We start from the raw sequence: 20,963 nt of genomic DNA, 5'->3' as shown, positions 1-20,963 counted from the left end.
GAGGTAAAGAATTATATATAGGAAGTGCTATTTCGGGCATCGGGACAAGTTTCGGGGTTATCGGTATTGTACCGGGACCACCGGAAGGGTCCCGGGGGTCCACCGGGTGGGGCCACCTGTCCCGGGGGGCCACATGGGCTGTAGGGGGTGCGCCTTGGCCTAGATGGGCCAAGGGCACCAGCCCCTATAGGCCCATGCGCCTAGGGTTTCCACCATGGAAGAGTCCATGTGGTGGAAGGCACCCCTAGGTGCCTTGGGGGGGAGGGAAACCTCCCCTTGGCCGCCGCCCCCCCTAGTAGATCTCATCTACTAGGGCCGGCGCCCCCCCATGGCACCCCTATATATAGTGGGGGGGAGAGGAGGGATTTCACACCAGCCCCTGGCGCCTCCATCTCCCCCCCGTTACGTCTCTCCCTCGTAGTCTCGGCGAAGCCCTGCTGCTGTGACGCCCTGCATCCACCACCACGCCGTCGTGCTGCTGGATCTTCATCAACCTCTCCTTCCCCCTTGCTGGATCAAGAAGGAGGAGACGTCTCCCGTCCCGTACGTGTGTTGAACGCGGAGGTGCCGTCCGTTCGGCGCTGGTCATCGGTGATTTGGATCACGTCGAGTACGACTACATCATCACCGTTCTTTTGAACGCTTCCGTGCGCAATCTACAAAGGTATGTAGATGCATCTAATCACTCGTTGCTAGATGAACTCCTAGATGATCTTGGTGAAACGAGTAGGAAAATTTTTGTTTTCTGCAACGTTCCCCATCACATCATAGCTGAGATCTTGCCTCTCCATACCTACCCCCCTTTCTACTGTCAGTCTTAGGACCACGACTTTGATCATATTGATCATATTGATTTGATCATATTGATCATAACGATGGGATTTGATCATATTGATTAGTCTTTTTGTCCACAGTATGTTATCATGCTTCAAGCATTACATTGTTTGATATGAACTTAATACCAAGATGCATGCTAGATAGCGGTTGAGGGGTGGAGTAATAGTAGTAGATGCAGAATCGTTTCGGTCTACTTGTCACGGACGTAATGCCTATGTACTGATCATGTCATGAATAACATCATAACTATGCGCTTTTCTATCAATTACCCAACAGTAATTTGTGTACCCACCATTACTATGCTCATGAGAGAGATGCCTCTAGTGCAAGCTATGGTCCCCGGGTCCATTCACATCATATTACTAAAACCCTAAATACCTTGCTGTAATATATTTACTTTTATTTAGTTTTGCAATTTATCTATCTACCACTACCAGAATTAATCCTTGCAATTTGTCTATATAGTCCATATTGATGTATACTAGGGGTTGACACGAAGTTGTGCGCACTTGTATTGCTGCAGCACCTCGAAGCGTCTCGTGCGGCCATCTTCATACGCCCACACACATTAGTCCTCGATTGTTAGCAAACAAACAGTTGTTGTTAGCATCACGATACTTGTTGCATCATTTTTATGTCCAATTTAAATAAACATCGATAATTAGGTTAATTTTCGTAATTTTCTTATTTTTAATAAAAGTTAACATTTTCGTAAAAAAATGGAACACTATTTCCATGAATGAGTTACCGGTTGAGTACACGAAGACATCCGCCTTCGGGACAATCAAGTAGTACTTACTGAATTCTAGGTCCGAAGTTAACAGTTGGATCGTTCTATAGAATCCAATTAATGAATTTAAGTTTAAAAATTAGTAATGCAATGTGTAACATAAATGCTTAAGTTTGTTTTATATTAACATAGAATTAGAAACTGAAATTTAAAAAAGTTGCATTACGTATTTGGTCAGGACTTCCATGTAGACAGTATTCTTGGTGTATGTCTTGCTTGCACTGGTCTTATTCTTCTTTTTCTTTTTTTTCCTTTGTTTATGTGTGGCGTGTACTTTTCTTGTTTGTTTCTTTGTCCAGAAGTTCAAAATTGATGATGATAAATTTCATAATTAACTGATTTTACTTGTCCAGAAGTTCAAAATTGCTGACGATTTTATGTATATGCATGGCAAGTACCACATTGTTCGTAAGGATATTGAAGGATGTTGTATGGAGAGTTGGATTATAGAGTTGGTGTATATTAATGATGATAAGGGGACAAGGAATATACTTATGACACCTGGGCTCCGGTTGGGTCGGTAGCTAAGATTGCTTGTAGATTGATCTGCTCTGGTTGGCTCAGTAGCTTGGAGTATACTTGGAGATTTGCTCTTCTTAAAAATCAAACTCAATATTTGTAACCTGGGCATGTACTAAGTTGCCCGTACTTTTTGTGTGTACTAATCTCGGCGTCCAATCTCTGAAAGCTGGGTACTTTATATTAGTCCAATTTTTGCTGCTTCGAGTTGGCGTATGGATTTGCTTCTGATTGGCGATTGCTTTTCCCCTTCCACGTCTGATCTAGTAATCTGTTTCCTTTTTAGTTTGTGATTCCGTCAAGGACACAAACTGAATGAATCACTGCAAAAGCAGGCTGAAATCTCAAGAATGCAAGCTTTTTGATTGGAACTAAATTGTACATTGGACTATGCCAATGCTGATTCCTGGGTATGGTATACTTCTCCTCTGTCAGTCGATTAACTGACGACAAAAAGCAAATAAGATGCATGGATCGATAATATTTGACATCTACAGCTCAGCATAAAAAATGCTGATATGAAAGAAGTCATAAACTAAAAAAAAACTTATCCACATGCCAAACCAACAAACGTCACAAAGAAGTAAAAATAAAATAAATACACATGCTGAGTCTACAAAGAACATCTGCAGCATTAGTTTCAGAAGACTAACCTCAACATATACACATGCTCTTCCTATGCCATCACTCTAGAGAAATAGTAGAACCAGAAGGGGATAAACCATGCTGCTAGCTGTTATAGTTGTACGTACAAGTCATTGTACTCTAGAAGCTAAATAGCAGAGCTAATGCTCCATCAACAAAATTTCAGTGTTAGTCTCACAGATGATCATTGATGTGTTCTTGCACATCCTGCTGCAGTGAGATCTGGGACCATCTTTTCTGGTCCTGCCATTTCAGTTTCTCGTGTTGGTGATCCATTGAAATCCCCCTCGGCACTGGCTTTGTCCCCGACCTGCTTATCTGGGATGCCAAGATCATTATCTGCAAACCCTTCTCTATGGAGGGCTTCATTGCAGCTGACTGGAATAGTTGGAACTTGGAAGCAAAGGAATGTGAGGAACGGCCACATGAAAGAAGTCATGTGAACATATCAGACATGGTTGCCTGATAGAACATTCTTCTGAACAAAGCAGGTTGTACAAAGACTACAAACAAAGTACTCCCTCCGTTCCTAAATATAAGTCTTGTTAGAAGATTTCAATATGGACTACATACGGTGGAATGGGTGAATCTCACTCTAAAATCCGTCTATATACATCCGTATCTAGTCCACATTGAAATCTCTAAAAAGACTTATATTTGGAAACAGAGGGAGTAGTTCTTATCAACATGCTGAACCCAAAAAAATGTCATGAAGAAGAACAAAAAGAAACATCAACTGCAGCATTAGTTTCAAACTTTTCTATCGCTTGGCTCGCAGCAACTCATGTGCAATGTCATGAGCATTACCAAATTAATGAACATGAGCATTTATCAGTAAGGAAAAAAGTGAAGTACCAGGCTCCAATCAGCCTCCTAGAATGAGGTCAGGAACTATCCAACTACAGATCAAGATCCATACAGTGCGACATCCATACGCCACCGAGAAGTAGTCATCCGCCAATCCAGCGGCAGTGACATCCCAAGGTTTACGAGTCGACGAGTCGTTCCGAGGTTGAGACTCATAGACTAATCGTGACTAGTCTAGACTAGTGCTGGACTAGTCGACATGGTACTGTAGTACTCAACTATTGTTAATAACTACTAGTAGTAGTATATATAAACAGTACAGTATGCAATAAAACCAGAAGTGTTGGGCAACGCTCGCCAGGCCCAGCCCAGCACCACACAACACCCCCCAGCTGGCCCATTTGGGCCCAAGTGGCCAGCCTACTTAGCTCCCGTCACTGGAACCCTAGCTCCCGATCGATCCCATTGCCGCCGCCAGCACCATCACACACGGGAGCACGCGTGCGTGACCCGCGCCTCCAGCTGCCTTCCACCGGCCCCTGCCGCTGCCGCCGACCACCTCCATGCCTCCTCCTCTCCTCTCCTCTATCTCTCTTCCTTCTCTCTCGTCTCAGGGCCGCGCGCGCCTACATGTCACGGCCATGGCTGCCGCCCGAGCACGAGCTCCGGCCAGGCTGGGTGACTTATCCCCTCAAAATTTTGAGTCGCTCGACTCAAATAGCTCGACTAGTCCAGACTAGTCTGTCGACTGCTCGACTACACCAAGTAGTCTACACGAGATTTGTAGTCGACACTCAAGTTGCGACTCATAGACTAGTCTGTCGACTAGTCTCGACTAGTCCCTCGACTCGTAATCAGTGTGACATCCTCCTCCGAGACACTCTGGGCGAGCGGCCTCCGTTTAGCTGCTTCTTTTACAAATGTTTCCATTGTCCATTCAAATTGCTCTCCTGTTCTATGACCATTGATGACCCATTCGTATTTTCAACAACTCTTGTTACTTTTTCTTTCTTTTTTATTTCAAGGACTTTTTTTGTAACTGAAGGCATGCAACTAAATTGCCTCACTATCACACAAAGGTATTATGAGTAAAGTTGCAAATACACTTTCAAGGTCAAGAGCACAGCGCCCAACACCACCGAGAAGGTTAACAGAGAAAGCATCATTGTCATGGTAATGAAGGGGGAAAGGCATCAAAGAGAACACCTATAGAAGGATTAATGGAACCTGACTACTGGTCCCTTCTTTTGTTTTTCATGACTGCAGAAGCTTAAGTACTTGAGCTATCTAGAAAAAACATCAAAACTACTTACGAATCCATTGCACCTCTATCAAGATAAATCACACTGTAGGTGTTGGCATCTATGATCATTCCCCTATTCATATTCTGCAACTCCGGCCACACATATAAGATGAGGTTTTTGTTCACATACTAACGGAATTGCTTCTATGAATCTACTTGAAGCACTATAGACTTGAATCAACTTTCAGAATTGAATTAACGCGCACATAATTAAGAGCTGCCTATGGTAAGGTGTCATCTCTATTCTTGAGGTCCAATTAACAGCACATCGGTGATCAAGTAAGCATGTATAACAAATTATGCAATTTGCACGCGTTCCTAGCAATATCATGTAAATGCAGGGTGTCTCACACCAATATGGGCTGAGGGGGTAAACTTACAGTCTGCGTATCGGTGTCATCGAGCGTTATTGATGGCATGTCCGAGAGCCGAACCTGTTTGGCCTCCAACTGAGTTCGATCGGACACCTTTGGCACCTGCATGCAGTAGACATCAAAACCAGGCCAAATCAAACCGAGCTCACACCAACCTCTATAGCTCTACAGGAGGGCAATCTATGGTGATGCTACAACTAATTAATCCGGGGCCAAAGTACCGGAGACGCCGTCAGGGGAGTGACGAACGCTGTCGATGTTGATGCTGTTAGTATTTTGCTGCAGTGAATTAAAGAAGCATAAAGTGTGCCCGTCCCCGGACACGCTCGTGCTCCCCCTGATTTCATCGGCCTTGTTGACGAGCGAGCCACTGCCGATGACATGAACTCATGCAGCAGCCTTATTGACGTGCTCCCCCATGAACTCATGTATTTTTGTGTAACATCTGCTTTTGGAATAAGAAATTATGACCCATTAAATATGATATTCGAACTTAGTCTTACCAATCCATATATTTTTTTAGAAATCTCCACTGATGATTGTAACAAAAGAATTCAGTCGACACAAAAAAGTTACTCACGCTTCAAATCTTGGGGCATCCATAGCCTGTTGGAGGCTCGAACACAAATAAGCTAGTAGAACCATGCACTCCCTTTGGCTGTTGGTACAACATGATGCAAATTATTTATGACAGTCCATTATGCGAATTACCTATGACAATCTGAATTGAATCACAGCAGTTAATATGTTGCACATTTTCATATTGAGGATCAGGCAAGAAATGGCCATACTGCAAAAAGATGGATACATTAAAAATTAGATGGTATGGTTAAGTGTTAAATCCTTATCTGTCACTGCAATTTTTCGAAACAGTTATGCCACTATTGCATCAATGGCATGTGGGTCCAGACCTAACAGGTCAGTGGCACCCAAGGTGGGTTAAACACTTTTTACGGTGACAGACATGGGATTTGATCCTACAGATAATGTGAATACGGGTAGCTTGAAGGCTTACAGAGTGGCTAGGATCGAAATCTTGTGATGTTCTCAGCCTGAGAACACAACCAAATGCATAGGATCTACTCAACAGGCGACACCTGTTCATAAGAAAAGGCAAGGCAATGAGGAAAAGACCATTCACATCTTATCAGGAACCTAGGCGGTGGAATTTGACATCTTATCAGGAACCTACGCAGGGCAATTTCAGAAATAAAATACAGAGGAATCATAAGATCAAGCTCACATGTCCTGGTCAAGTGTGGAATCATCCGAGTTTGCATAGAGAATAATGAGCCACCACTTTAAATACTTTAACACTTCGACGAAGCCAAATCGGTGTATTCATCAGTTACAACAAATATGTCTACACATACTCCTGCTTGAATAGCCTGTTTTAAAGTTCACTAAAAGGATAGATATGGTCAAGCAAACGTAACTTTTTTCCTCTGAAAAAATCAACAGAAGCTTATTAGATCTCTACTATAGAAAGGTATGCTCATGGAGCAACACAACAAATGGCAGGGAGGAGGAGATGCGTGCACCTACCAAGGAAAGCAAATCCCATGCCTTAGGGAAAGGAAAGGGAGGGAATAAGAGGAAATCAAGAGAGAGGGTCGTACCTTCATGCTGCTGCTGCTTATCCTGGGTCTGGGACTGGAGGAAGGAGCAGCGGACCTTGACGAGCACATGAGCGGCGTCCCGGGCAGAGGAAGCTCCGCTCCGTGGCGCCTATGTACAGAGATGAGACAAGACGGGGTCAGAGAAGAAGAAGAAGAAGAAGAAGAAGAAGAAGGAGAGAAGGGATTGATAGCATACCACCGTCGTCGAGGCCTGTGCCTGCGGTCGGTCGCCATCGCCGGACGGCTAGGGTTTCTGGCGCGAGGACGGAGGGGCGGATCTGACCGTGGGCTGTGCTGCTCGAGTGGATATGCGTCCAGGGAGAGGGGGAGAGGCCGCCGGCGGTGGAGTGGAGGCCGGGGTTGGGAAGTCGGCGGCGGCTGGCTTTGGCTTGGGGAATCCAGAGAAGAGAAACAGGAGAGAGGGGCAGCGAAGGAAGCAATCGGGGATTTCTTTTTGTCTTCTAGCTAATCCGATTGCAGTCGATGGATGTATCGCTGCGTTTTTTTCTCTCTCGCTACCCAAATCGATGCATTGTTCCTAGGCTGCCCACGTGGACATCACCAGCGTGCGCCCTTCATGCACAGCTGAATGTGTTTAATAGATGTAGTTTAGAGTGTAGATTCACTCATTTTACTTCGTATGTATTTCATATTGGAATCTCTAAAAAGACTTATATTTAGAAACAGAGGAAAAATATCATTGCTTTATTCAGGCAGCTGTACCAAGAACTACTCATTCTCTAGCTAGAAGAATAATCAAAATGAAAACCCCGATAAGCCAAATTTTAAGTTACGAAAACAATCACAACAATCGACAAATTGATATTACTGGCGAGCGGCTTTTCTTAAAAGTATAAAAAATGTGAGTTGTAGTGTCAACCATTACTTCAGTCAATACTGAATACAAGCACATCATAAAATACAAATCGAGTAAGAAACAAGATTGGACACATCCGTCTACCATAAAATGATTGTTAAACGATGCATGTATGATGTATCTCACTCAAAATACCTGATTACATGAGTGAATGACCAAATTGAAATCCCTGTTTATCTATAACTCATACTAACAGACACACGTACTAAGACACTTCTCTACGCCATGAAGTTATTTCCTCTCACCATATATATTAAGGAAATTACAATCCTCTACTTGTTTACTATGCTCATCGGAAACAAGCTAGACTCTATTTTTGCTTGCAACAAAGATTGGATCCTCCGGCACGGAGACGCTTTCGCCGGCAGCCACAAGAGCCGGATCCCGCCTGGGTAAGTGGTCAGAAGGACTGGCGGAACCGCAATCTACTTGCAACAAACGGTGACGGCGAGCTGCAGCGCAAAGGATTGGGAATAATGGTGAGAGGATGGCAATTAGCGAATATGATGCTCACAATACAATAAGGGACTCACTGCACGTCGCTCGTGGTAGCTTCAGCCAGAGGGGAACCGGAGAAGACACGTAGGCCGGCAGCGTGGAGAGGAGCTTGAAGTAAGCTTCAAAGAAAGGAGTTAAACTACAGACTTGCATGAAACATATTTTGACGTGAATAAGTCTCACCGGATCGGAAATGGGCGAGGTGTGGCGCGGAGCTCGAGTTGAATCGACCTCACCTCCTGATGCTTTGTTCCCAATAGGAGACAGCGAACTGATGGACGAGTCCCTGTGATCAGCTATATGCAAACCTGCATACATCTAGTCTAGGAACCAAAAAGAGTAGGGTAGGAGTAGCTAGGAACCAGAACAGATAGAATACAACACACGATCGATATCGTCTCGAATAATTAAGTAGGGTACATACGTGGTCTTTTACAACAAATTACAGCAAATATAAATCGTCTGGTACAATAATCATTAAAACACACATCAGGATGTCCACTAATAAAGTAGGGTACCTAAGTGGTCTCTTACAGCAAATGACAATAGTTCGATACAATAATAATAATTAAAACACATCCCACAGGATGAAATAGTAGTTGCTGACTTGGAGCAGCATATAGATTATTCAAGGCAATACATAGAGTCCTCATCCTCTAAAAGTGAACCAAAATAGGGATGAGAAGGATAAATAGAGTCAGTTCTGTACTGCAATTAGAAACATATGAACTTACATCCTTGCGGGTTCCAAACACCCCAGGCTTCTCGCAGGTCGCTGGCCCAAACATTGAAGTCGTATCCGACTGATACTCCATCATGAGCAAACGACCTTGCACTAGATCCGTGGGCATAGGGGCCATAAGAGTCCCGGATCACAAAGTAGGTCTCGTACACAGGTTGGGTGAGGCGGTTGTCAGGCCTACTAACATTCCTTAACTCTAACCCTGATCCAATAATGGCCACGGTGTGACACATTCCTGGTTCTGTACCTTCCTGTGGTGTAACATAAACTTCCCGACCTCTAATGTGGTTGAAACGGCGACCTGCCTCTATCAAGCCTACCAACGGGAATCCCGAGGCTATGAGGCGGGTGATAAAATCGGTATCAGTAGGATCAACATGAAAATAACCTCCAATCCGCAGGTTAAACTCCGGACCAACAGGAGGCAAGTGAGAGCCAGCAACATTTCTTATTGGTATACCAAATTCGCAAATGTAATTTAATGTCAAAGGTATGGCAGACCCGGTGGCGTCTTCATGGTAATAACACCTACGGAAGTACCGTACGAATTTGTTCATGTCTAGAGGTGCGGTGTATTCAGGGGCATGCTCATATCGTGTGAATTCGAGCTTGGCGCACAGCAAGGCTACCGTGGCGCATGCATACTGAGTACAGGTACCTGCAAAGTATAAACATACACAGAGAAATTGTATAAGCATATGTACACAGAAATGACCAGAAATAGTAATTCGAAATAAGGAAAAACAGAAACATATGTATACTCACATCTGTCCCGATCCGTGCTGGCGCCGGTCCTTGGCGGCGGCCCCTCTCCCTTCCATGCATCCCTTCCCAGTCCCCGGTTCGGTTTGGATCTTGCCGGATCCACCTCCGGTGTGTTCTGGTGGAGCAGATCGGTGTCCGGGGAAAACCTTGGCTGCCTTAGGCTGACCGGCAGCGGCGACGCCGATTTTTGGCGCCGCTTTCCTCCTTGGGGGCGTTGCTGAGGGCACCATCTCTCCTCTCCAACCCATGTCCGGGTGAAAGCCCAAGATCCGATGCGGATCGGGCGTCGGCGGCGTCCTGTGCACCGTAACCTTCCTGGAGGCGACGCCAAGAACATTGGGATCGGATGGAAGGGTCTGCAGGTGAGGGGTGGGGGTATGCTGCCTCCCTTCGGTGGAGCGGTGTTTCGTTCTACATATTCTTGGCGGCGGCTCTTGGCGGCATGGAGCAGCGGAGGCTTGGCGTCAGATGTGTGGTGACGGACACGCGCAGGAGGTCGACGTTGTCTGGCGTCATGGTGGCGTCGGGGCAGCGAGACCGGGCAAGGCCGTTACAACAGTACAACTCTGAAGATGGACATGTGGTAGGTGGTTGTGGCGGCCTCATACCCGGCGGGCGGCCTGGTTGAGGAGCACGCCGGACTGGTGGGTGCCCATACCCGGTAGACGTCCAGGTTGGGACCTCAGGTCTTAGATGTTAGGTTTGGCTGCGAGGTCTGTTTGGTATTAGGCCCAGACCATCAGTGCCCCTTCATCAGTTAGATAGGAGTAGCGACAGAGGTTGCGAAGATGGTGGCTTTGGTCTTACTGTTGTACGACTTTGTAAGGTTTTGTGCTAATAATTAATAAAGTGGCCGTATGCATCGACCAGATGCAGAGGCCGGGGGTATTCCTCCTTTTCGAAAAGAAAAAAAAAAGATTAACATCGCAGACACTAATGTCAGTGATTCTATAGTCATAGGAAGCTGGGTTCTGCAATTGATAAATGTATGGCATCGATCACTCCAAATAGAGGATGCATATATAAAACAAAACAACACAACACGAATGACAATGCAAAAGAACGGGAAGGAAACTTACCGGAGTACCGCAGCTGGCACAACGCGGATAAGGAAGATCAACCAAACAGTTTTCTATTACACCATGATATGTACCACCACAAGGACCGCTGCAAGTCCAGGGGCTTGCGTCCACATGAGCCCTGTTGTCTTCATCTCTTTCCTGGTTTGCAAGAAAGTCGAGATATGCTACGGTTGGAGGTGCAAATGCAGCATTTATTGCAACCTGGACAGCAGCACTTGTTTCCTCTAAAGGCATCAGCAGTGTATAGAGGCAACCCAGCCTCTAAGCTGGGTCCCATATATGAGTCTCTAATCTTAGCGTCTGAAGCTGCAATGTGTTTACAAGCCTGTTGCCTCTAACATGGAGCCCACCTTTCAATTAAAAACAATAGTTTTTACTTGTTTGGATGATGAGCAGCACATGCAGCACCAGCTGACCGATGGGTCTGGACCATTGCTTTTGAGCTTGGAGGCAGCCTCTTACGCTAGCGTCGATGCTAGTGTTTTTAGCTTAGAGGCAGCAACGTGCAGTGTATAGAGACAGCTGCTACACGCTTGGAGGCGGGCTTAGAGGCGGAAATATCACACACTGTGGATGCTGTTACGTGTACGAATCGGCGGTCGTCCGCGGTTCATTGTGTGCTGGCTGAGAGGGAAGAGGTATGAGAGTGTCGCACAGCAGCGGTGGTGGTGGTGTTTTTATAAGCCGGCGTGGCGATGGAGAGCATCGGTGAGGCCACCGCTACGACACAAACATGCGTCTGCATGCATTGGCTGACATGCGGGCACGCTCGCGATGCGGCCTCTCTGGCCTATTGCCTCCGCTTGCACGCTGTGCCACAATGACATGAAACCAGAGATACTCGTCCCTCATTCATTGCTACAGTTACAATGACACGCATTGCACGGCACTCGTATCACATGGCTGATACTGGCTGCTAAATTTTCCCGCATTAAAATCGTTTTTTTTATTTTCATGTTGTCTCATTCAAAGCAGTACACTGTACACCAATTATACTGTATATGAGACATCACTAGGACACAGGGCTAGGAGTGCACCAGGCTTTTTAGTATAGTAACACGTCAACACGATGGCCTACTCCTGTGCATGTCGTACCGCCTCATTTACTGGAGACAATAACAACAAGCTAACTCTTAATTTAAGGCCTCCTTTGGTTTAGAGGAATTTCATAGGAATTCTAGAGGATAGGATTTTTATAGGATTTTTTCCTTTAGAGCCCTTTGGTTCATAGGAATGGATTCCTATTCCTACATAGGATTGGTTCCTATCCTCCACATTTCATAGGAAAATAAAAAAGAGCCTAGACTCAATGGAAAAATTCCTTTGGTGTCAACCAAATGACATCTTGTTTCCTATTCCTACTCATAGGATTTGAGATACATGTCATCTCATTTCCTACAAGATTCCTATTCCTATGATAATCCTATCCTATGAACCAAAAGAGGCCTAACTTTCGAAGACAATCTTATTTTATAAAAAACAAATACAAAAGGAGGAGTCGAGGGCTAGATTTTTTTGTAAGTTATCCACTCATGCTGCAACTAGGAAATGTGATCCATCTGTCTGGAAATTTTCTTTATTAGATAAAAGGCTAAAAAGTTCCACTCTCAATTAATAAAGCCAAAATGACCAAACCATAGATGATGTTGAGGTAAACTAAGCGGACCAAATATCTAGATCTAGGCGAGGGACAACGCCTCCAGTCGGACCTTGCCCGGGTTATATTACTCGCCTCTTGTCAGATCTCGCCACAGACAAGAAAGTATCAGGTGGTACCAGCCCTTATATGCTGGTATAAACGAAAACAAAAGCAAAAAAGACAAATCCTTCTTGAATAGTGTCAAACGAAGACAAAAGCAAAAATGACAGTATTCACATCTGAATTTGTCTCTTTTGTTTCTTCATGTATATTTCGATTTTTGATCTAATTGTTTTAGGGGTTGTCGACGTATATGTCATGAACATCCATGATTTTTTTCAGAAATTTTTGACAAGTTCAAATTTGAATTTTTAAAGTTGGTATCATGGTAGCATATAAGGGCTGGTATCACCTGGTACTTTCCCCGCCACGGACTCTCGCCCAGTCGCCCTCTTTGCCGCCCTCACGGCCAAGTAGCACGACCAACACCACCGCCACATGACTTGCCCCCTCGTCCACCATCGATAGGCGTCGCCTTTGTGTTCGAGCCAGGGAGGGGTCTTGCCGCACCTTTCCAGTCCCCTGCACGGGCTCCTTCTTCGGTGGCGGCACGGGTTCTAGTTGCCCTCGACAGGAGAGCCGAAACAGTTTTTTTTAAGAAAAAGAGGATGACCTCCGGCCTTTGCATATGAAAGATGCATGCAACCACTTTATTAATTATTCATAAAGACTATAAAATAATACATCAATATGTCTGAAGCCGCCATCTTGGCAACATCTAGTCCTATCCATTAAGGGCATCTCCAACAGCCGTATGATGATCGTTGGTAATTTTGCCACATAGATTGTTTTGATGACATGTCACGTAATAATAGCAGAAAGAGAGTGGCGTCGTATGATGCTGAACCAACGCTTCAGGCACAAGCTCCGAGACAAGCCCGTTTGTTTCTTCGGCATTGAGTGGGCCCGTTTGGTATATATCTTTTTTTTTTACATACAGCTTAACATACGATCCTTAGAAAAGCTTGTATGATGTGCCGTTGGTTGCTGACGTGGATGGTTGTACCAACAATTTAACATGCAAACTGTTGTAGATGCTATAATAAAGAGGTGTAGAAAGTGTGAGCCGAATATTCAAACCTCTCATATAAGCCTAACATTTAAAGGCGGATACATGAGAGCCGAAACAATTATGCTTGTGTGATATTATAAAGTATTTGGATACCGACCCATTGATGATGTATCTCTAGCTAACATTGATGGACTTCTAATTTATTGCTATGCTTAGTACACATGCATAGGACGAGTCTTGGACGTGGTGCGCGTCATGTCTGTGTGTGTTGTATGGTACGTATGCTGTCCCAAAGGCATGGTGTACCTAAGCTATGGCCTAGCCCGTATGATCAGTGGTGCTGTGGCGGAGGCAGGCGGTCGCCAGCCGGGGCCCTCCCCTAACATCATGAATGCTACAATACATGTGAACAGTGGTAATTTTGTACTGTTCATTGCGACCGGGCTCCATCAACATCATAATTTAAGCATCCCTGCCTCCGCCACTGCCGTATCCTAGTGCTCGGTCTCGGACTGCTGTACGATGGGTGTAGGGTGAAAGGAGACAGGGCAGTAGCGCGCCTAGCGGCCATGTGAGGCGAGAGTGGATAGAACGAGCAATAATTTTCGCACCAGAGTAAGCCTGGCCTAACAGTTTGGCCCACTAGGAATCGAACCGTAGCTGATCCCGTTGGAACAGGTGATAGCCACTGCCCACTGGATTTTTTTTGAAAGTAAAAGGTGGCGCGCAGCCGACCTTATATTTCAAAGAGGCAAAAGCCTGCAGTTGACAGTTACTACAAAACTTGTGAAGTGCACCCAGGTGCAGGGCCACAAGCAGCCCAAGGTAGAAGGTAGGGGAAGTGGAAAGGAAAAGGAAAGGAAAAAAGAGAGAGGAAGAAGAAGGAACAAGGCTGAGACATTAAACCCTAATTGCTGAGAATGGTGATCCACGAAGCCAGATCGTCCTTGTCTGACTGCTTGGTAGCCCTGTTGCTCCACAGACCAAGCAAATTAGCCGCATGAAACCTGATATACGTCTCCGGCCAGCATTTATCATTGAAAACCCGATCATTCCTGGCTTGCCAAAGCGTGATAGCACATGCAGCAAAAGCAACATTCCACTTGGCTGTGGACTGGAGGTGATCCTTGGCCTGACAAACAAACTGCTGAATATTGGGTGACGCACAAGCCAACGTTGCCAGCGATAGCTTTCTCCATATTGCATCAGCGGGACGGCAGCGAAGGAGCAGATGGTCAGCTGTCTCCTGAGCCGGGCAAGCATCACAACCAGCAGATGGAGCCACTGCCGACCAACCTTTGCGCACCATGTTAGCCTTGGTGTTCAGGCGCCCCCAAAAAGCCAACCACAAGAAGATTCTACATTTGAGGGGGATAATATGGTCCCATATCCAGAATGCAGGAGCCCAAAGAACTCCCCGGAAGGTGAGCAACTTGTAGAAGTAGCTGGTGCATAAAATGTTTCCTCCAAGCGTGGGCACCCGTGCATCCGAACTTGAGAGATCCAGGTTGACATGATCCACGAGCTGGTGAAGCAGATGCAAGTCCTGGGTTGCAGCCTGTGTGAGGTTTGGGTGCAGATGTACATTCTAGGCACCTTCTGTAAACTGAGATTGCACAAAACAATTTGGATTGCGAGCAAAGGAGAAAAGGGCCGGGAAAGCATGCTTCAAACTGCTAGGCATTAGCCATCGATCATGCCAGAAGGAGACGTGCGCGCCGCTGCCAACAGAGCAGCGAGAGGAGGAGACAACCAGAGGGATGTAGCTCTTGAGGCCCTTCCAAATAGCAGTATCTTTGTGGTGACTCTTGAAAGGCAAAGAATCCTTGCAATATTGGGAGGCAAACCACTTGAAGCAGGGTATATCGGAGGACTGGAGAATTTTAGCTACAAACTTACATAGCAGCGCTTGGTTATGGGCCTCCAAGTTCCTTACCCCCAAACCGCCGTTTACCTGAGGTAGTGTAACCATATCCCAGGCCATCAGACACTGGCCTCCTTTAACTGTATTCTTGCCCTGCCAAAAGAAAGCCCTAAGCAAGGCGTCCAACTTATGTAAAGACTCCTTTGGCCACTGGAAACAAGTCATGAAGTAGCTCGGAATGCCAAACAGAACGGAGTTAACGAGAGTGAGTCTGCCACCCCAAGAGAGGAACGTGGCCAGCCAACCAGAGAGACGGCGATCAACTTTGTGGATAACCGGAAGCAGCATACCATGCTTGATCTTGTGCAAGGAGAGGGGCATCCCCAGGTAAGTGCAGGGAAAGGAGGAGACCGGGCAGCCCAGGATGCTGGCAATCTCTGCAGCCACTTCCTGTTGCACACAAACAAGCACCATAGTGCTTTTGTGAAAGTTGATAGTCAGCCCTGAGAACGCAGAGAAGGCAGCGAGGATATTCTTAATGACTCTAGCTTGCTCCACCTCACCGCGGAAAATGATCAGTGTATCGTTTGCATATTGCAAAACCGGGAAGAAGCCGTGGGAACCAAGTGGGTGCATCAAGGTACCATTCTGGAAATGCCAACAGCACAAGCGTTGCAAGATGTCAGCTACCAGAATGAAGAGGTAGGGCGATAGGGAGTCTCCCTGCCGAAAACCCCGCTTTGCCAAGATGGGATCCCCTGGTTCCCCATTAATCAACACTCTCGATCATCCAGTGGAGAGGAGAGCATGGATCCACTGCACCCACAAGGGGGGGGGGGGAACCCCTGGCTTGCATAACCTGGGTGAGGCAATCCCATCTGACCGAATCGAAAGCCTTGCGTAAGTCCAACTTCAAAGCAATCACTGGTGCCCTCCTTTTATGCACTGCTTGGGTCATTTTCGTTGCCAAAGAAAAATTTTCCACAATGGATCTTCCTCTCAAAAACCCAGACTGCAGTGAGTGCACTAAACCTGGAATGCAACGCTGTAGCCTGCATGTCAACACCTTGGACACCAGTTTAGGGGCGCTATGCACCAGAGATATAGGCTTGAAATCCCGCATCTCCATCGGCGACTCCACTTTGGGCAGCAAGGTTATATAAGCCGTGTTGATACCATCCAGAGCAACTTGATTTGCATGGAAATCCCCGAAGAACTTGAGCAGATCATCCTTAAGCAGGTGCTTGAAATCATTATAGAACTCATTTGTGAACCCGTCCGGCCCCGGACTTCTATTATTTGGTGACATATCGATGGCACGAACCAGCTCAACCCATGAAAAGACATTAACCAATTCAGACAGATCCACGGGGTTATACAAGTCAGACAGCTGGACCGTGGGTTGTGAGGGAGCAGGCTGCCCAAAATGTTGGCGAAATACGCAGTTGCTAACTGAATCTTTTGACAATTCTGGTAGTGGTGCACCCCGGCATCAACAAGAACCCTGACTTTGTTACGACGTTCCTGACTATTGGCTGCCACATGGAAAAATTTGCAGTTCTCATCCCCAGACACACACCATCTAAGCTTGGCCCTTCGCTTCCACATAGCAGCCTGCCACAAAATCAACTACTCTGCCTTAGCAGACGCGAACTCCCGGAGTACCACTTCCAACAGTGACAAAGACCTTCTCTCCTCAACAGCACATATGAAGCTCACTACATGTTTATTGTTCTCAATTAGTAACTTAAGACTAGGCCGGCGTCTACTCCATTGTCGTAAAGCAACACGAACTCTTCTCATTTTAAAGTTGATGACAGACACTGATGAAAGGATGGTTCTGCAGCCCCTGGACCAACCATCTTGTATAATATGCCTAGTCTCCTCCATATGCAGCCAGTGGTTCTCCATCCTGAATAAGCAACTTTTGACTGCTTCAGTACGAAACTGAATAACAATGGGGGTGTGGTCTGAGGTGGTAGCAGGCACAACAGAGGCAGAAGTCTGTGCGAAATATAACCCCAAGCAGCATTCACCAGCACCCGATCCAGCTTAACCATCGTGGGGGAAGATCTCTTGTTGGACCAAGTGAACAGTCTGTTATCAACCTGGATATCCTCCATCCCAAGCTCTCTGATCCAAGCATTGAACGTCTCCATAAGAGTCCAGTTAATGTGGCCTCAAGATTTTTCATGCGCGAAGCGGTACATGTTGAAGTCACCCAGGATGATCCATGGGGTGTCGGACTCAGCAGCAACGCTAGCAACAGCCTCAAAGAACTGACTCCTTTCAGAGTTCATGCATGGTGCATAAACAACAGTAAGTAAGAGAGAACTTGCTGATGTTGTAGAAGTCAGTTTGACAGTCACGTGGTACTGGTGTGTTGCAATAACTTGCCCGGTGAAGCATCGAGTGTCCCAGGCTACCAAAATGTGCCCAACAGTTCCTTCAGATGGTGTAAACGCATGATCATTGCAAAAAGCAGGCAGAAAGGATCTCAACTTGAACGAGGAGAGTGCTGCAAGCTTTGTTTCCTGCAGACAAACAACACTGGGACAGGAAGAGGTTAAAGAATCATGCACCAAAGAGCACTTATCATCGTCACCAAGGCTGCGCACGTTCTAGTTCGGAATCTTCATGAGGGAAATGGGAGAACACAACCCAAGCAAGAAGAACAGAGGCATCCATGCATGATCAACAGAAAGCATACTAAGATAAGCATCGAAAGCGCTTTTGAGGCCAGGTAACAAGCACAAAACAGACACTGACGACACGATACAGACTCGAGGATGCTAAAACTGACAGACCCCAAAAGAACGAAGCAGCATAGCTGTAGAACAGAAACTGGCCGGCTAGCACCGCCACCTAGCAGCAACATACTGAAGATAGATAGACACCTAACCATGCTGAACCTAGGATAAAACATGGCATCAAATGAGAGACTACACATATGTGTAGTCGAGGACACACACTGAAGATGCATAGGAGCTGGAAGTAGCAGAAGAGGCCACCGCTCCAGAAGATGTAGCACGGGCTTGGACTTCGTCGAAGATGGCAGTTGCATTGAGGTCGCATTGCTCAGCAAGCAGCTTGAGTTTTCCCCTGGTCAACGGTGATGGGGTCGCCACCAGTGGCAGCTCGAGGAGCCCAGCCACCGCCTTTGCCTTCTTGCGACGAGCAACTGAAGAGCTGGATCGGCGAGTGGCGCTACCACCCGAGCTAGAGCCAGAATCAGCTGCCGCCGCCTTCCGCTTGGAAGCTCGCTCGACGGAGCCCATCCGAACACCGTCATACGCCCGCCTGATGCGCGGGCTGCGTCGAGGGGAAGGGCCAGCCCCTTGCCGGCTGGACGACAGCAGGGCCGGATGCATCTGCTTGCACCCCGGTAGATCCGAGGCCTCCGACACCTCCCCCATCGCCGGCGGGGCGACAGGCTCCAAATTAAGATCGAAAACCTGCCTGGCCTAGGTGCAAGGGTGGGGGGAGCCGCCTTGGGAGCGGCCAGCAGCAGCAGAGTGGGCAGCGAGGCACGGAGGTCGGCAGCAGTAGGCGCCTGGGGCGGATCACGGCAGCTGCAGAAGACCGTGGCGACATGCGGAGGAAGAGCGGCGCATGCGCCATGCTTGAGATCAGTCGCAGCCACCAGCGAGAGTTGACCATATGGAAGGATCCCAGGCTCTGGGCGTGGAGTACGGCTGGCAGGCCGAGAGCAAACTGGCCGTGTGGTAAGGATTTGGTGGGCTTGCAGATGGGCTTGGTCTGGGAAGTAGGCCGCAGCTGGGAGAAAGGCGTCGTCCTTGGAAGAGAGCAGCGGGCCAACCATAGGAAGCAGGCCGGCAGGCACATTGGGCTTTGGTGGATACTTGCATTCCACCGAAGGGAGCAGGAGCATCGTGCGAGAGCATAAGCTGCCATCGATCAGTTTAGGCAGAAATTTGAAAAGGAGTGAGCTTTCGCATGCCAGCAGCTCAGAGAGGTAGCTGAGGCATGGAAAGTAGCCATCATCCACCACCACTAGCCGTACTGGGATGGAGCCATGAACCACCCGATGGCTACTAAGCTCCAGGGAGAAGGAGAAGCGCAGCTCATCAACATCGAAGGAGACCGTGACGCGCGGGACACGCACATCAGCCGCTAGCAATGAGGAGTGAAGACAGGGCGCATCTCATCTTCGTGCTCGAGCTGCGCCATGGTAGGGATGGTGAAGGCAGCTTGCTTGATCATCTTGGGCTTGACGGCGATCTTGAGCATAGCGAGACTGTCACCCACCGAAGCCATGTGCGGGTGCAAGAAGGCCCGAAACGCCCTGTCCGCCATGCCCTCCCCACCCTTCGGGAGATCCAGCGAGGGCCTTGGATGGGCGTGACCTTGCCGCTGCATCGTAGGATGGCGAGAGCCACCAGCTCCCTCCTCCCCAACCTGGCCGGCCGGGTGCGGGGGAGCAGTGGGAGCACCGAGCGAGCGGGCCACATCCCAGATCTCATTGATGATAACGTCAGCTTAGATGCCGTTGCCGTCAATGCGATGGAAGGTGAGATGGTGCAGGATGTGGTGCAGCACTTCAACCTTGACGAGCACAAAAATGCAAGAGAACTCGCTGCCATGAAGGCAAGCGTGCTCAAGCCTGAACAGGTTGGCGAAGCCGGCGATGCTGGCAGCCACCCCACGTCTGTTCCACAGCTCCAGGGGCATCTTCTCCAAGGAGAGGCTCACCACGTGGCGGTAGGAGAAAGAGAAGGCGTTGTCGCCTGCATTGTGAGGGAGGATCCAGATTGAGCGGTTATCCAGGCAGATAGGGCTAGCCCGCATAGCGGCTACCTGCTCGGATTCCCTCTGGAAAACTACAAAGACAGTCCCCACCGCACTGCCGGTGAACCGGACACCATGATGCCCAGGTGCCTGCGAAGAACGCGCTTGAGCCAGGGCAGAAAAGCGGGTCTAGGTGGAGAGATGTTGACGAGACATACAAGGGAGTTTTGGTTGTCAACCATGGGGTAGTGGACATCTAAGGAGGTAGGGAGGCCATGCATGACCGGCTCCATGGCTGCTAGCGTCAAGGGGAGGGAGCTGGTAGGGGAGGCGTGCTCACTGGGACAGGCAGAGGAGGAAGAGGTGAGTGATGGAGAGAGGCCAGCGCGCACAGGCATATATAAAGGCACGGAACGGTGTTTAGGAGGGGGACGGATGGAATGCAACGGGCACAGGGGGCTTAAGTGACCGACCAGGCGGCACAACCAGCAAACAGCCGGATCCCGGCAATCCGGCCGGTGATGACTATAAGATAGGCAGCGGAAGCAACGCTTGTGCATGTCTTTAGGCTTCCCGTATCTAAAAAGCGGATTCGGAGCAACGCGCGAGGCGGAAAAAGGGGGCCGTCTATCCATATTAGCAAGCAAAGCAGTCTTGTAGGGAGTGTAGGCATGCACAGACAGGGAGGTAGGAGGGGGGGGGGTCAGTCGAACCATTGCTAGCAGACCCGGTGACGTAGGAGCTTTGAACATCCTGCGATTGGGCAGCTGGGGGAGGCACC

The 20,963-nt window shown here is 47.8% G+C and overlaps 1 protein-coding gene and 1 long non-coding RNA gene across 10 annotated transcripts; both read right to left on the bottom strand.

The window, feature by feature from the left end:
• Window positions 1-2,722: 2,722 nt before the first annotated feature.
• LOC123137974 (uncharacterized) lies at window positions 2,723-7,373 on the bottom strand. Of its 7 annotated transcripts, XR_006468701.1 has the most exons (7): window positions 7,091-7,372; window positions 6,895-7,003; window positions 6,519-6,678; window positions 6,291-6,372; window positions 5,856-5,933; window positions 5,497-5,720; window positions 2,723-5,377 (listed from the first exon to the last, which is right to left on the bottom strand). It is a non-coding gene; the product is annotated as an uncharacterized lncRNA (long non-coding RNA). The 7 variants fall into 7 exon arrangements; XR_006468703.1 differs by having other exon boundaries at window positions 5,856-6,065; window positions 6,519-7,003; window positions 7,091-7,373; XR_006468705.1 differs by having other exon boundaries at window positions 5,856-5,996; window positions 6,519-7,003; window positions 7,091-7,373.
• Window positions 7,374-7,852: 479 nt separating this feature from the next.
• Window positions 7,853-10,292, bottom strand: LOC123134406 (uncharacterized). Of its 3 annotated transcripts, none has more exons than XM_044553668.1 (4): window positions 9,777-10,292; window positions 8,453-9,669; window positions 8,305-8,388; window positions 7,853-8,223 (listed from the first exon to the last, which is right to left on the bottom strand). In XM_044553668.1, the coding sequence occupies exons 1-2, from the start codon at window positions 10,111-10,113 to the stop codon at window positions 8,984-8,986; spliced, it is 1,023 nt and encodes a 340-aa protein (XP_044409603.1). In that variant the 5' UTR covers window positions 10,114-10,292; the 3' UTR covers window positions 7,853-8,223; window positions 8,305-8,388; window positions 8,453-8,983. The 3 variants fall into 3 exon arrangements, with proteins under 3 accessions (XP_044409603.1, XP_044409604.1, XP_044409602.1); XM_044553669.1 differs by having other exon boundaries at window positions 8,305-8,923; window positions 9,004-9,669; XM_044553667.1 differs by having other exon boundaries at window positions 8,305-9,669.
• Window positions 10,293-20,963: the final 10,671 nt, after the last annotated feature.

Source organism: Triticum aestivum, chromosome 6B (genome assembly GCF_018294505.1).
Source record: "Triticum aestivum cultivar Chinese Spring chromosome 6B, IWGSC CS RefSeq v2.1, whole genome shotgun sequence".
Lineage (NCBI taxonomy): Eukaryota > Viridiplantae > Streptophyta > Magnoliopsida > Poales > Poaceae > Triticum > Triticum aestivum.
The sequence above is the reverse complement of the archived record's forward strand: the minus strand, read 5'-3'. Positions and strand labels throughout refer to the sequence as shown.